The sequence below is a fragment of the Mytilus galloprovincialis genome, chromosome 5, assembly GCF_965363235.1.
Source record: "Mytilus galloprovincialis chromosome 5, xbMytGall1.hap1.1, whole genome shotgun sequence".
NCBI lineage: Eukaryota > Metazoa > Mollusca > Bivalvia > Mytilida > Mytilidae > Mytilus > Mytilus galloprovincialis.
Window position 1 is genome coordinate 27,956,910 of NC_134842.1, and position 17,569 is coordinate 27,974,478.

The 17,569-nt window shown below is 32.2% G+C and overlaps 1 protein-coding gene across 1 annotated transcript in view; it reads left to right on the plus strand.

Moving 5' to 3' along the window:
• Nucleotides 1–3,259: 3,259 nt before the first annotated feature.
• LOC143077041 (coadhesin-like) overlaps nucleotides 3,260–17,569 on the plus strand; it is a 28,411-nt gene continuing 14,101 nt past the window's right edge. Inside the window, exons 1-9 of the mRNA XM_076252927.1 lie at nucleotides 3,260–3,279; nucleotides 5,415–5,584; nucleotides 6,862–6,988; nucleotides 7,603–7,778; nucleotides 8,471–8,644; nucleotides 10,039–10,212; nucleotides 10,926–11,081; nucleotides 12,366–12,536; nucleotides 17,084–17,254. Coding sequence (XP_076109042.1) covers nucleotides 3,260–3,279; nucleotides 5,415–5,584; nucleotides 6,862–6,988; nucleotides 7,603–7,778; nucleotides 8,471–8,644; nucleotides 10,039–10,212; nucleotides 10,926–11,081; nucleotides 12,366–12,536; nucleotides 17,084–17,254 — 1,339 coding nt within the window. The remainder of the gene's footprint in view (nucleotides 3,280–5,414; nucleotides 5,585–6,861; nucleotides 6,989–7,602; nucleotides 7,779–8,470; nucleotides 8,645–10,038; nucleotides 10,213–10,925; nucleotides 11,082–12,365; nucleotides 12,537–17,083; nucleotides 17,255–17,569) is intronic.

Consider the following 17,569-nt stretch of genomic DNA (forward strand, 5'->3'; position numbering starts at 1 on the left):
TGGCCCAATGATGACAGCCATTGTTGGACCACACATTACTTGCTCATCGGGCCAACAACATATCCAACAGTTGGTTACAAGTTGGCCAAACAACTTGTATCTAACATTTAAATGTACTGCCAATCATATTGTGAATGAATACTATGTTGGGCCAATATGGGTCCAACATTATGGGTATCATATGAACCAACAGTTTTCCATTTCGTGAGACCATTTTTAATCACTTCTGTATGATGCCATTCCATTCATATTTTTTGGTCATGTCGGAATTGTTTTTTGTTTTCCTACCCAAGAAATTTAATTCGCTTATTTCCATCCTTTAATATTGGTTTCACATATATTAATTATTTCCGATTCTAACATGACGTCCTTCAAACGCTTTGAGTACACACCCGTGGTAAAATATGGATATATTGTTTCGGCTGTTCCGATTGTACTCCCTCGTCATATGATTTTTTTATGAATGAGCTACCCGACGGCATAGAACGTTGAGGTCAGAATATAAGCATTTTACGGGAAAATACACGCTTGTGAAACCGAAAATCATAACAAACAAGGAAACGTAAACAAACGATGCGAAAATGTGTTATATAATTCAGTTTTTGTATACTTATGAGACATATTAGTACAATTGTCATTTAGGTTAATCCAAACCTATCTAAATATTTTATTGTAAATAGTTTAAGTATGTCACCTATTCAGTTTGCTCCGTTCTTTTACGTCAATTTAATAGTGCGTTTATTTATGGGAACGGCAAACAATGCCTTCACCTAGAGCGATTCGATCCAAAACAATTGCCGTAATTGTCCTATTAGAATCGAAATAATGCATGGGGGCTTGAATATATCGTGATTTTACCACGGGTTGTTCCTTTATGCTGATATTTTACCCCTCGCTATCGCTCAGGGTAACATATTTGTCATAAAGGGCCAACCCGTGGTAAAATCACGATATATTCAAACCCCCAATAACTATTTCTTAATTAACTCAAATGTTTTTGTCTAATAAAATACATACATGAATACATGTGTTTTTAGCACATCTACATTGTCCTACAAGAATCATTACAACAATAAACCATCAAAGAATGTTCATTTTGAAAAAGAATCACATTTTAATATCTATGCATTAAAGTTTTATTTATTGTCCAGTCTATTCATAGCAGGAGCAGATCCAGGGTTTATGAGAAGGGGCGTAACATAGATTATTTCGCCAAGTGGAGCGTGAGAAGTTTTGTTATGACCTTTTTTGGCTACAAAACAAAAAATAACTGTAAAATGCACTAATTTAACGGTTTCTAACGTGGGGTATATTAATTTTATAGTTAAAGTGAAAGGGTTTGACATTTTAGATGCCGTATAAGCCCTCCCCATTAATTGTCTATTATAAAATGATTGGATGGATATAAACCTAATTACATATATTTGATGAGGGATATGTTAGAACAAATGGACATGGAAAAATTCTCCCTAGACAAGTCAGCTACTGAAATAGAGATCACTACTAGCATCTGAAGAATGCATTGCGAATTTGTTGTAATACATTGACACTCATATCACATGTTCCATATCTATAATATTATAATTGATGTTTTACTTTAATCACTTATCAATGAAAAATAAATCAACAAAAACATTAATCATGTTTATTGAGATTTTCTAGGGATGACTATTGTGCAAATCTGCCATCTAAACAATAGTGTTCACCAGAAGCATCTATCTCTGATTTCGAGAAGAAAAATTGTCAATGATTTTTCAATAGTCAAGTTCAATGTTTTATTGAGATACAAAAGTACCATGACATTTAAGCGTCTTCTCCCATTATACTGTGCGAGAAGTCGAGTTTGCCCTTTCTGTAGAACTGGATGCTACGCTGGTCAATGAAAGTAAGCTCAGAACTTTAACGATTTATGTAAAAATCATGCTACACACTCTTGTGTCTGTCACGGTATACATTATTGTAGACGGTTTGTCGGTCTGGTCCCGCCATAACTCGTTCCATGGTCGAAAGTCCTGTCTAATATAGTCAGGAAATGGCATGTCAACCTCGTTGTAACCGAAAATGTCTTCAATAGTATCATCTAATGTTTGATGAATGTTGCTTGGAATCAAAGCCAATGCCCTAACATCGACATGTTCGTTCACCAAACAGAATATTGAACTGCTGAATCATGGAGTCTAAGAATGGTAGAAAATCGTTACGTCAAAAATACTCTTTCTAATTGTCGGCATGGGACATTACTTCGCTGGGTCTGGCACCCACATCGTCTAGGTGCCTTGATACCACCAATGTTCGCAACTTCACCAATTGTCGTAGCTTTTTCAAACAACTTGTCAAATTTCTTTTCGTCATCTCGTGTTGATTTGACCACATAACCTTCTACAATATCGAATGTAGACCCTTGCAGGCATGCGGTGAATTACATTGCAAAGTAATGCATTATATTACAATTACTTTGACAAAAGCATGCATTAAATTACAATAACAATTGCATGCATTTATCAAAGTAATGCATTATATTACAATAAATTTTGCAAAGTAATGAATTGAATTACACATTACATTTTGAAATGTTATTATTAAGTGAGAAAAAAAATCAAACATTCTGAAAAACAACATGAAGTCACAAAATATTCTAGCATAGACAATAACTGTTCCGTATATCTACTTAATATTAAAGTTAAGTATCCAGTTAAAAGTCTGTTCGATTCAACAATTACATTTTAAAATCATAAGGGTTTGAAGGTATACATCATTGTGTTTTCTCTAAACAGAAATTACAGAGATGAAGTTTAGTATTGATCTTAACTAATGTAAACTTCACTTTAACAAATATCCATTTGTTTTATTAATTCCTATCAAAAATATTTACTGAGAATTTCTTTCCTAATTACAGAATAAACAGAGAGCCTAATTTATAACCAAGTGTCAAAATGGTGAAAAGATCATTTGTAAAACAAACTAATTAGTGGTTATGACAATGGTCAATTTTAGATTATTCAATCATGACAAGGTATTCATTGAGGTTTAAACAACAATAAAACACTTTATAGTAATGCTTTTCAGATAAAAAAAAAGCAATATCTAATGATTATGTTCTTGATTAATCCCTACAACTCAAATTCTGCTTAAGCTGAATCTCCAACAATCTGTGAAAAATATATAGAACGTGAACAAATTAATGCCATGTAATGCAATGTAATGCATGACATTACACAACTTATTTTCTCAAGTAATACATTAAATTACAATTAATGTAATGCAATTACTTGGCAAAATGTAATACAATCATTACAATTACAAATTTGCATTACCCCATGCCTGGACCCTTCGAGTTTTCTACTCTATCTACTTAAATATCCAAAAAAAAAAAAAAAAAATTGGGGACGGTTTGAAATCTAACTATAAAAGAAGAATATGTTATTTTTGTGAGTATCCCTTTAGCGTCAATAACATCTTTCTTGTCCAAAGTCGGTCCGACTTTAAAGCTGATTTCCTCAAAACAAGATAAGATTGGCTCGTACATGGTAGAAAAGCAGCTGAGGGTAGTTATTGTTTCACTCCATCAGTTTTGTTATTTTGTTTTGCGTATCTATCCTTGATCTGTTGACTTTTTGGAGACATCGACTCTGTTTTAGAAAAATACTTTAAAAATATCCCGAGGTGTTTTAAGCTATCTCACATCAAGTGTATTTACGGCACATTGTAAAATAAGCATAATACAAGATTGAGGTTATGGTTAGCTTATTGGTAAATTGTCCTTGGTGGCAGTCGGGTGAACTGTGCCGCGTAACCAAGAATCCTACTAGACATATTACAGGCGCGCGACAAAACAGGATATCCAATCCAACACTAGTCAAATATTTGACAATCAAACTTCAACCGGAATACCGGCCTTATAATATCAGATAACAAGCACGAATGGGTCCTATTCACTAGCATCTGACACCTCATCGCATTGATATTTGAAATGTGGACCAAGCGGTTGTATGTCTACATCATTGGCAATTGTCTTATGAATGAACCTCGAGGGAGATCTTGATGTATGATAACAATTCATTTTGAGATTTTGTTTGACGTATGTTATGCATTTTTAGTACATTGTTTAAAATGGTCGTCAAGACGGAGTCATCTGCCTCTGCACGAAATTTGAATGATTTCTTATATTCACCTAGATATTAACTTTGTGTTCGATTGTCAGTTTGATCGTCATTTCGTTGGCCCCGAATAGCCAATCCGCGCCTCCCACAAAACTCGAGACATTTGATGAGCGATTTCAAAATCTGTAATTTTTTTTCAATTGAAGTGTCAGTCCTTACATTTGTGTTAATATCAATTCTGGACTCATATACGTTTCTCGAAGCCTATATAGTATTATTATAGAGTATAGAGTTGTAATGTGTTTCGGATGGTGCATATCGCTTTAAATCAGTTATAGTGTCTTTCCAGTTTTGGTATTGCTCGGAAACTATCTTTCGTGGTCTGTGTCCAGAGGTGTCGGGAAAGAAATTACACGCCAGGCAATATAGACCATCTGTATCCTTTAAGTAGTAAAAAAAAACTTTGTAAAACATTCTCGACAACAAGATTTTTTTGAAACTACCTGATTTAATGTAGAATGAAATTCAAAACAGTGTGGCTGTGGCCATTGATTGACACATTAAATTCATCCATTGACTGGGACAATTTACGTGAACGTTTGTCTGTAACGACCACTGTTCACGACGTACCTACGATAGACATTTAAACTGTGGGGTCACCAAGGTTTCTTAACGCCTTTAATTATAAAATAATTCGAAAAATTAACCAGGAATAACCTTTATGTTTTGATTTATATAATTGATATAAATCAAAACATCGTGTTATTTCTGATTAATTTTTTCGAATTACTTTATTAAGGTGTTTAGAACCTTTGGTGACCCCAAAGTTTAAGTGTCATTAAAAAGTACACAGTGAGCAGATGTCGTTACATACAAACGTTCACCTAAATTGTCCCAGTCAATGGATGAATTTAATGTGTCAATCAATGGCCACAGCCACACTGTTTTGAATTTCATTCTATGTAAAGGTAAATGTGGAATCTGAATAAAAATGATGATAATTCAAAAAACATGTAGTAGGTGTCGTGTTTTTGTTCAGATGCTTTTTCCTGTTCATGAAGACGCTACTGTCAAACTTTCATAATATTACATGAAGGTTTGATAAAACTTATTGTGTCTTAAATATTAATTCCAGACAAATTAAAAATCTTAGTTAATGAACTAGTTAAATACTGAGAAAAAAAAAATAAAACATATGTTGATTCAGATGTTATCTCTAATAAAAATGCACTAGTCTTCACATGAATTACCACTTTGAAGCAGCTAAATAATTAATGTGAAATATAAAAACTTATGTTGTTATTGTGTTTTCAGGCTTGGGGATGTAACAGGACCAAGCAATTATAATTATGGAAAAGTATGGTTGAGCAAAGTAAACTGCACTGGAGGAGAAAGACAGTTGGCTTTATGTCAACATGCCCCATGGGGAAAACAGCAATGCAACAACGCTAACGTTAACATAGCTTGCAATAACGAAACTTGGGGTATGTAATATGATTAATGATTGACATTTTCTCTTTATTCAATATGTCCTTTAGCTTAATTGCTTGAAAACATTTGCTTTTACAACTCCAAAATGCAAAATTACACATTACTAGCAGCAGTGCGATCAAAATAGTAGTACGTACTCGAGCAGTACCTTCCCCTTTAATTTTTATCATTTTTAATTTTACCTTCAGTCTTTTCATTCGATTGTCAGATCACTGACGTCTTATGTTGAAAAAACGTACGTTTAATGTATTTTTTTTAATCGAATGTCAGTTAAACAGTGCAGTGGTTGTATTTTTTTTTTATCTTTGGAAACATACAAAAGGTAAACATGTTTTATGCACGGATTGCTGATTACGCCCACCAAATTTAGTAAAGAAGGCTTTTCCCCCTTCTAAGTCAATCAGAAAATATGTGTAACTTCATTTTGTCACAAGCGATTTTAAACAAACTCACACCACATCTTCCTATATCTATTTCAGTATTACGGTGAAACGAATATCTATTAATTTGGATCTAAACCCTGACTAATATTTGACAAAATATCATGAAGAATTTCTAGATACTCAACTCAACCATGCCAACCTCATGGGGAGGGAAATCAAATAACTTATAAATGTTACTATGTTTTATCTTTCTCTTTACAATAGGAATTTCATTGGAGATAAATATAAAATAAATGAACATTGTCGGAAAAGTAAAACGAAAAAATATTTGTATGAACTTTAGAAATGGGACAAAAAGCGAGGCTCGGCGAGTAGAATATTTTTTTCTCAAGTAAATCGCATATAGCAAAGAGGTCCCCAAAATGAACTGGTACGCAGAAAGAAATATCCACATTACCGCTTGCTCAACATGGAATCGGGATAACAGAAGACTTTACTTGTACAAATAAAGTATAAATAAAGCAACCATTTATATGTGTACCTATTATTTGTACAATAGATTGCAGGATAATAGTTAAGTACAAATCGTTTCTGTGAAAGATATTTGCAACGGTTTCTTGAAAGTATAAACTTGAACAAACAATACTGTTTGTTATAAATATGAAAATTAGAGTTGGGGTAAAACAGACAATAACATAAAGTGTAGAAAATTGTTGTTTAAAAATTAATACCGGCTCCCAGTTTGCAGTTCGAGTTGTGCTGTGTACTGTTTGAAATCTTAAAAAAAAACACGACAACCCAAGAATAACGAATACATTAGAAATGTGTTTAACAAGTTTATAGTAAGATGGTCTTTGATTTTAAAAACATATATTTTTTGTTCTTAGATTTAGGTGATATTAGAATAAACTCTGGTAGACTTGAGATATTTCACGCCTTTGAATGGGGTACAGTAGATTCTCGAAACTTTGATGATTATGCTGCCACGGTAGCATGTAGACAACTTGAGTACAGGTAAATACATTAGTTGTAATACATTAATTTTATCTAGTCTTTTTAAGAAATATTGAGTTTACATGCATGTATATCCGAATAATTTCAAGTGATAGTGGCACGATTAAATTTTCTACTTTTTCTTCAAATGTTCTGGCTTACAGTTAATCTGAGGTGTTGTAAAATGTGTTACTAAAGAGTGACAATGGGGATATATTTTGCCTTTAAGGAGAACAGAGTCTTCCGGAAAAACAGCGAACCATCCCTCCCGATTTCCTGTATTAACGTTAATTGTTGTTATTATTCTCTATGATTCTGATTAGCAAATATACTCAGCATTGTCTGAAACCATCTGTGTGTGTATAGCATGGTACACGTAATGGTGATGACCAGAATAATGAAGTTCCTGTAAGTTAATTTGCGGAGGATATAGTTTTTTAGATGTTCTATCATAGTAACTAAAGATTTGAAATATAAATATTACACATTGTCCAGCATACTAAAGGTAGATGTCGAAAACGTCAATCCGACAGTAACCTAACCTATAAGTCTAAACAAATAAGGCATTTAGAGATTATCTACATATTGATATAGGTTTTGGTTTTTTATATTTTTAAAATAATTTTTCATTTTAGCTCTGGAATATCCTTAGGGAATATAGTACGTAGTGGCAGGGGAAAGATTTGGCTGGATGATATAAAATGCACTGGCGAAGAGAGTAAACTAACTGATTGTGTTATTGAAAAATGGGGAACTAGAAATTATCCTCATAGTAATGACGTAGGAATTGGATGTAGTAACGACAGTACAAGTATGTTATGTGTTTCAATATTACTCGGTTTCTACATGGTTCCAAAGATGATTATTACAATTAAGCCAGCCACAAACTCATTCAAATAGTATCAACTGGTGATAGTATTTTAGAAATGTATCAAATGCTATTTAAGTCTGCACGGAGTACTGTATTTATAAATATTATATATCATCTATTCATTCTTTTATCTGAAAATCTCGATAATCTGGTTTTATATCTGATAGATATTAACAAAAAGGGATGAGCTATATTTGACTGTAGATTGCAGAAAGAAAAACGTTATTCGAAAGTAAGCCTCGTGACATCAAGGTCGGAACTATTTCATTCAAAAGTCAACTGCGATTCAAAAAACAAATTGAAACTGGAACTTCTTGCTAATCTCGAACACCTTGATTTGTCGGCTCTTTGATAGAGATCACTTTTATGTAGATAATTTGTTTGTCCTTTGTCTTATTAATTATGTTTTCTAGAAAATTGATTGCCTTATTTGCCGATCAGTTCACGATCCATAATGATTGTACATGTATATCAACATAAGACAAAATCTACGTCATAAATAACCAAACTTTTTGGATCATTATTTTGGATTACTCTGTTGATACCTTTTTTACAATATGCACACGTATCCTCTATCCACGTAAGTATTCCACTCCTTTGAACAGTCTTATAATAAAATTGTATTATTGTAGTCGTAGATGGTAGATGGCTATCATGGACAAATTGGATTGGATGTAGCAAGAGTTGTGGCAATGGGCTTCGGACAAGGTCTCGAACATGTAATAATCCTCCCCCGTCTAATGGTGGTTTGCCATGCAAAGGTGATACACTAGAAGCAGAACTTTGTAATAAGATATCATGTCCAGGTATGTGTATTTGTATCACAATACTACTTTCTAATTTATAACGTTAATCACTGTTAATCAAATTTTGATGGTTATTATCTGGAATATAAATGAGGCTTATTTAATATATTTGAAAATATTGATCACAAGCTGCATGTGTGTAAATATATTTTTCCAGAGTCCAAATTTAAACATGTCTTTAAATTTTTAAATCATTTGGAAAATTTCTTTGAGAATCAATACTAATTCGTGTATTATGTTTCCCCCATTCCGTTTGTCAACAAAAGTAAATCAAAGTTTATTTTTGAAATACGATAAATGTTTATTGCATAACAATCTGATTTGACATACATGTACATTTACCAAAAAATGAATGCTTCTATATGATATAGTGTGCACATTTTCAGCAAGATTTGTTTATAACAAATTTTGTCTATTCTGTGATACTATTAGTTGTATTTTTTTTTCAAATCTACCACAAAACCTATTTTTTTTATCAAGTTGAAGTCCAGTGAAACAATTTACTTCTCAAAATAATGACGTTATCATATTGACGGTGCAGGGACAAGATGCAGTAAAAACTGTACACATGATTTATTACTTTACGTCTTCAAATAGTTCTGCGCATTAATTGAAAGATGTTTTTATGCGAATACTACATTTGTAAAACCTCAGCGACTAACCCAGCAATCACAGCAATTGCATTATTTGATTATATCGTCCATGTATCACTTATCCCTTAAAATCGTTAATAAGATATCATAGTTAACAGATACAAATGCTAAATAGTTATCTGTATTGTCTGTGGATTACATATTTCGAAGAAATATTATTAATATATTATACATTTGAAGCAGCAAAGTTAGAACTTGATTATTTGAAACTCAATACGGTCTCAAAATAAAAGTTCAAACTAGTTATATGTATCCACCCGGAGTATCTTAGTTTTCCCGCTTCTGCTTTGTTATCATGTTGCACGATTAATTTTCCTGTCTTAATAATTATTACTTCATCTTTTTTTCTCATTCGTTTAGTTGTCAGTGCTTCTTCGACCCATTGGTTTGGATTTTGCCATGGTATTTTGTTTTTATATTAGAAAAAAAACCAATACCAGTATTAACTTGTGTATCTCACCAGAAAGCATAATAATAATAGTTATCAAAGGTATTAGGCTTATAATCTAATACGCCAGACGCGCTTTTCGTCTGCATATCATCAGTAACGCTCAGATTAAAATAGGTAAAACACCAAACAAGTGCAAAGTTGAAGAGCATTGATGACTAAACATTCCAAAAATAGAAGTTGTGCCAAATACGGCTTAGGTTATCTATGCCTGGGACAAGAAAGTCCTTAGTATTTCGAAAAATTTATACTTTTGCAAACAGACAATTTATCATATTTGTTTATACATGTAGTTGTAAATGGTAACTGGTCTGTGTGGACACAATGGACAGACTGTAGCATGAGTTGTGGCAACGGCTTTCAGACACGATCCCGTAGATGTAATGATCCATCTCTGTCTAATATTCGTTTTTCATGCCATGGTGATACATTTGAGGCAAAACTTTGTAATAAGATAGAATGTCCTGGTATGTATATTTGCTCCTGCGTTTTAAAGTTGTACATAACACTACAGGTAGATAACTCTGTAAAAATCAGAAGAAAGTTTTGATTAAGTTCAGGAAACATTAAGATTCTCAAGAATCAAAATTGGTGTTAGTCAAACAGCTCTTTGTCCATCGAAAAATTTTCGATCAAGTGTGTGGTTATTTAAAAAAAATTTTTTTTCATGTTTTTGTCATATGGTCAAAAGTAAACATTTGGTAAAAAATTAATGAATATTAAACAAGCCAAATTAATCTTAGCGAAGGTGTTAAGCACCACCTTAACACATTACTGTTGTGTCATTTAAAACAAAATAAGAATGGGTAAAAGGTAAATTATAAGTCATTTTTACAAAGTTTAAAGATGTTAATGCTATGCATTTATTATCATTAAATTGAATAAAAGGACAACTGCTAAATATTGTTAAAATATTATTAAAAAGAGCAGTGTAAGTTGATTTTATATACTTCGATTAGTTCTTTCGTTTGAATCGTTTGCAGAAAAATATTCTGAGGATATTCAATTCTGTTATTCATTTCTTAGTCTAATGCAATCTTCGGCGCAGAGATCATATCCGTTCCGTTCAATGCTTTGTAACACTATACTCAATATGATAGTATTGCTGAGCATGTCACAGTATGTAACGGATATGAACTCTGCGCCGGAGATTGAGTATAATGATGAAGTTCCTTTATAGTTATTGGTGGTAATTGGTCATCATGGACAAATTGGACTGACTGTAGCAGGAGTTGTGGCAATGGAATTCAGAGACGATCCCGTAGATGTGATGGTGGTTTTTTATGCCAAGGTGATGCAATGGAAACACAGCTATGTAATAAGAAATCATGTCCAGGTATAGATATTTACATAACCATATCAACACTACAATAAAAAAGAGACAAATTGTCCTGTGAATATCTGTACGATTTAAAGACGAATTTGTGGCGCAAGTTTGTAAACAGATGAAATTCTAATTGAGATACAAAGTTGAAAAATATTGAACATTTTGAAAACCAACAATTGATGGTTACCCAGAATTATATTAAAAAGAGTTTACAAACATTGTTCAGATAAAATGTATAAATAAATTGGCATGTAAACACATTTTTTCTTCTTCTTAAAACTTGGCATATCTTATGAAATTTAAATGAGTCTACACCTATATTATAGTTTCCTTCTAATACTTATGTTAACGTTTGTAAATCGACTTTTTATAATACGTTTAAAGATATCTAGCACAACAATTGATTTGACAACTATGTTAATTTGTTTAAAAAAGCTAAAAAGGGTGACGTATTTTTTTCACATTTCCTTGGTTTCCAATCGAATAGTAATTGATATTTTCACAAGCTTATTACTTGCTTTATGGATCCCCTGTTACAAAATGTATCGACTATTGATATCATATCTTGATATATGATTCTTATCTGCAACCTTCGGTTCTTTAAATTTGACAAAGGGGTAGGTATTTGTTTTAAATTTTTGAAATATGTTTCTGCTATTTAACGACAATCATGAATAACTGTTAAATGGAGCATACATCGTGGATACAGTGGCAGTTTTAAACTTCATCATAAATATTCGGATTTCAAAAACTAACAACTTTGTATCATTGTTATAGAAAGTGCAATCGCGTTATACAATTTTGCTGTTGAAGTTATTTTTCGGTCGCATCTGTTCTGCTTGATAGACCTCATTGTGTTGTAATGGAGTTTGGAGATTTCTTTTTAGTAGTTCTATGATAATGAGTTTGCAAACACTTTTTCCGAAATTATATGTATTCACAATGTTCGGCAAACGAACAACGTTTCCTTGGCGAGAGTACAAACTAGGCATTTTTCTAACGTTTACATTGTTTTATTTGCCGAAATGCTTTTATGCATTACTTGGTAGTAGTTTGGTAAATTTTGTGAAATATAGATTAAGAGCAGGTGTAAGTGAACATATTTTGAATTCTAACATACAGATCCAATGCTCATAAGGAATTATATACTATGTGTATGGGTTGAAACAAAAGGTATATAGGCTGGACATTAAAAAAGATAGACAGACTTTTTTGAATATCAAGAAATGATAATTTTGATGCATGGTACAATTGCAATTTAGACAAGTTTAGAGTTTTCTCTTTTTTACGTAGTTGACGGAAGCTGGGGTCCCTGGTCAATTTGGAATACTTGCAACGTGACATGTGGTGGAGGAACACAATGGAGATCTCGTCACTGTGATAACCCTTCCCCATTGTATGGTGGCTCTAATTGTGGAACTGGCAGCTATGATTTCATCGACTGTAATACTGACAACTGTCTTGGTATGAATCAAGAACGATTGTTTTTATAATCTTTTTATTTTGATACAAGTAAATTGAGAAACCTACATATAATTATGATTATATCAGAAAAGAAGTATTTATTTGTAGGATATATCGACATAATTGATTTTTTAACATACTGGCCAGAGTTTTGGCGTAAACCGTAAAGTTGTCAACTTTTACTGTTAGTCATGATAGGACATTGATGACATCCGAGTCAATAGTTACCATTCCTGTGTACAAATATATAATACTGGAAAACATGGAAGTAAACACAACGTTTTCGTGATACATCGATTCTGGTAAATTCAAATTTAGTTCTGTCGTTTATCATATTAATTTTGCTGATCAAGTCTCACATATGTGCTACTTTATCAACGCACTAGTAGTAGGATGTGTACAGTTTTGTGAAAGTCAAGGCTTATGTATGGCTTGGAACCCCTATATGGTCATGTCTCTCCTTCCCGTTTTTACCAGAAGTTCTTATTTATATACATGAAAATATATAGAGTCTACTCCCGGGGTGATTCATTCGAGTATCAATATTGGGAATTTCGGTGAAAACATGGAGGGGCGGACATCGCTTAATTTGATTACCATATTTGATAACGTAAATGACTTGAATTGCATAAAACTGAACATAGTCTACTAAGTAAAACAGATTACAATTGTGTCGTATGTAGAATGTTTCAATTTACCATACAGGCAAACTTGTGTTCCACTCCGTAATTATTTTGTGAACCTTGACACAACATAGAGTGTTGCATATAATCAAATACAAGACTAAAAAAGTAAATGAGTTTTTTTCTGGATTACTTTGTTCAAATATCTTTGAATGCTTTGATTGTTTCATCGAAATATATGATGTGAATGGCATTTCTGTTTTCCAATTTATTCCTAACTTCCTGAGACTCTACTCGATAAGAATCTTAGCTCATATATTAACAGCTGTTTGTTGGTTCAGATATACATGAGGCTATTAAATAATTATTTTGACTTTTTAAAATATTTTACTTTCTCAATTTAGGAAAATAATTGTACTTAGATTCTTCTGCCTTTATTTATCAAAAGGTGATATTTGAATGGACGTGGTCTAAGGCTGGTCCTATTGTGCACTACGTTACATTCATAATTTCATATAACAACCCTGAGTCGTTAGTTTTAATTTAATACCTGAGACTGACTCTTAGAACAAAATTATTTGTCCGCATCAACCAAAACTGACCATAGAAGAACTTTATTATGTACATCTTTATTATAGCCACATAGTAAATGAGTTATAATTTCATGTAAGGAGTGGATTGTATAATACAAATAATACCAATATTGGCACATAATGACTAAAAAAATTTGTTCGCATCAATTTAGAGCGCCAGCATGTCCTCTTTTTATTCAAAATGTTTAATCATAAACAAATTTCAGTAGTTTTCATACCTCAAACTGAGTTGTATAACAAAATTATTTGTCCGCATCAACCAAAAAATGACCATATAAGAACTGTATTATGTAAATCTTTATTATAGCCACATAGTAAATGAGTTATATTTTCATGTAAGGCTGGATTGTATAATACAAATGATACCAATATTGGCACATAATGACTAAACAAATTTGTTCGCATCAATTTAGAGCGCCAGCATGTCCTCTTTTTATTCAAAATATTTCATCATAAACAAATTTCAGTAGTTTTCATACCTCAAACCGAGTTGTATAACAAAATTTTTTGTCCGCATAAACCAAAATTGACCATATTAGCACTTTATTATGTAAATCTTTATAGCCGTATAGTAAATTAGTTATGTTTTTATGTAAGGATGGATTGTATAATACAAATGATACCAATATTGCCACATAATAACTAAAAAATCTTGTTAGCATCAATTAAGAGTGCCAGCATGTCCTTTTTTTATTCACAATATTGAATGGTACACAAATTTCAGTAGTTTATGTACCTCAGACTGACTCGATTAACAACATTATTTGTCCCCATCAACCAAAACTGACCATATTTGCATTTTATTATGTTAATCTTTATAGCCGCATAGTAAATGAGTTATATTTTCATGTAAGGATGGATTGTATCATACATCTGATAGCAATATTGGCACATAATGACTAAAACATTTGGTTCGCATCAACTTAGGGTGCCAGCGTGTTCTCTTTTTATTCAAATATTGAATCGTAACAAACCTCAGTAGTTTTTATACCTCAGACTGACTTGAATAACAAAATTATTTGTCCACATCAACAAAAACTGACCGTATTTACACTTTATTATGTAAATCTTTAAAGCTGCATAAGTAATTAGTTATATTTTCATGTAAGGATGGATAGTATAATACAAATGATAGCAATATTGGCACAAAATGACACAAAGAAATTTTGCACATCCATTTAGAGTGCCAGCATGTCCCTGTTTAGTCGAAATATTGAATGGGAAACAAATTTCAGTAGTTTTCATATCTCAGACTGACTCGAATAATACAATTATTTGTCCGCATCAACCAAAACTGACCATATTTGCACTTTATTATGTAAATCTATATAGCTGCATAGTAAATGAGTTATATTTTCATGTAAGGATGGATTGTATAATACTCACAAATGATAGCAATATTGGCACATAAAGGCTAACAATTTTGTTCGCATCAATTTAGAGTGCCACCATGTCCTCTTTTCGTTCAAAATATTTAATCATAAACAAATTTCAGTAGCTTTCATACCTCAAATTAACTCGAATAACAAAATTATTTGTCTGCATCAACCAAAACTGATCTTATTTGCACTTTATTATGTGAATCTTAACAGCCGCAATTTAAATTTAATTTAGTAAATGAGTTATATTTTCATGTAAGAATGGATTGTATAACACATGTGATAGCCATATTAGAACATAATGACTAAACAATTTTGTTTGCATCAATGTATAGTGCCAGCATGTCGTCTGTTTATTCAAAATATTAAAATGTAAACAAATTTCAGTAGTTTTCATACCTCAGACTGACTCTTATAACAAAATTATTTGTCCACATCAACCAAACTGACCATATTTGCACTTTATTATATAAATCTTATAGTCACATGGTAAATCAGTAATACATTGTATGTTTATGTCAGTAGTTCGTGATGGTTTGTAACTATATTAAACAGAACTATTTAACAGCATCATTCAATACTCATATGACCGATTCATGTACACTGTACTTATAATGAAAAGTATGAGTAGTTCTCTTCTTGGCATAGTATACAGTACTTTAAGAATATTACGTAAGTTCTTGCATAACGTCCAGTGGCAATATTTCATTCATGTTCAGATCCGATTATCAAGAATAGTTTTCGGGCGTCCTAAATATCATTTATTATCGTTATGGATAAGTCTGTCTAAATTGAAGAGATGGTACAAATGTACATACTTATACAACACTTTATCAATATGCCTTGCAATACACTGTACAATTTCCGTTTGGACAATTGATAAAACAGAAGCTGAAATCATGTTAACCCATGTGAATTACGATTAAAAATAAAGTATTAAATGCATCGAGCTAGGAATTCGAAGAGACAGTTAAAAATGAGGAATGAAGTAACGTAAACAATGATGTTTATATGATATGCAAATATTTTTCCAATGTGTTGAATAACCTTTCTATCTGCCTCGCTATATTTACATGTGACTTTTGAAAAGAAAATATAGAAAACCTGCTAATCAGTAAAGTTATAGGAACTGTTTTTTTTTAAATTAAATAAAATTAATATGTCGAATTAAAATTGTGTTTTTGAATTGTTCTGGTTTGAAACACATATACGTAAAATATTAAGATAAAAGTCGTTTTAATAAAATAAATGTTCAAATGAATACGAAGTTTATTTCTTAATTTACACAATCAGTTAACGCGCGTTTACTTCCAAGTGCACATAAAAATACATGTATAAAATATGTCGTAAACGCCCGTTTACTACTGACTAAACGGACACAGAGTACACGCCCGTTTACTCGGGTAGACATTAGATATTTCCATTTTGACCGCGTTAACGTAATTATAGTAAACGTGCGTTTACTAGTAAACGCGAAAATTTAAGTTAACTAACGAAATAAGTGCACGCAGCGTTAACTTGCGTTTACTTTATGTAATGTTTGGTCTGTCCCCAACCGTAGTTAGTAATTCTTTTGGAATAAGCTCGATTTTGCAATCACTTTGTTTCTGTAATAATCATTCAAACTGTTCTGGAAAGAACAATGTATCCCTGGCAGAAGATTTTACATGGAAAAATGCATGTGTTTTATTTATGAAGCGGCTTTCATGCACTTATCGATACATGTAGTACGTTTGTCAATTTGGCGAAAAAAATGTTTTATTGGAGAGTTACATGTAAGTGGAAATAGTTTGAATTTTATCATACATATTCAAAACTGTAGGGCCTGAAAGAACAGGTATATATCCTATATATTATAACAGTTAGACATGCTATTGTGAATATCAAAATATAATCTTCATGATGTATGCAACAATTGAAATGAGCTTAGATTTCTCTTTTTTTTCACCTAGTTGACGGAAGCTGGGGTCCCTGGTCAATTTGGAATACTTGCAACGTGACATGTGGTGGAGGAACACAATTGAGATCTCGCCACTGTGATAACCCTACCCCACGGTATGGCGGCTCTGATTGTGGAACAGACAACTATGATTTTAACAACTGTAATACTGAAAATTGTCCTGGTATGTATCAAAAAACAGTTGTGAAGTCCTACCTAGGGGTATTATGGTTTTTTGTCCGTGCGTCAGTTTGTCCGTCCGTCCGTTTTGTCGTCCGTCCGTCCGTCCATCCCGCTTGTGTTAAAGTTTTTGATCAAGGTGGTTTTTGATGAAGTTGAAGTTCAATTAACTTGAAACTTAGTTTGGCCACAATGTTACGACCCACTGAACATAAATATGATGCAACTGTGGCATCCTTGTATTATGGATACATTCTTGTTTATTCGGCTTTTATTCTGATATTAGAAAATGCTAAAACCTATATATATAATCAGCATC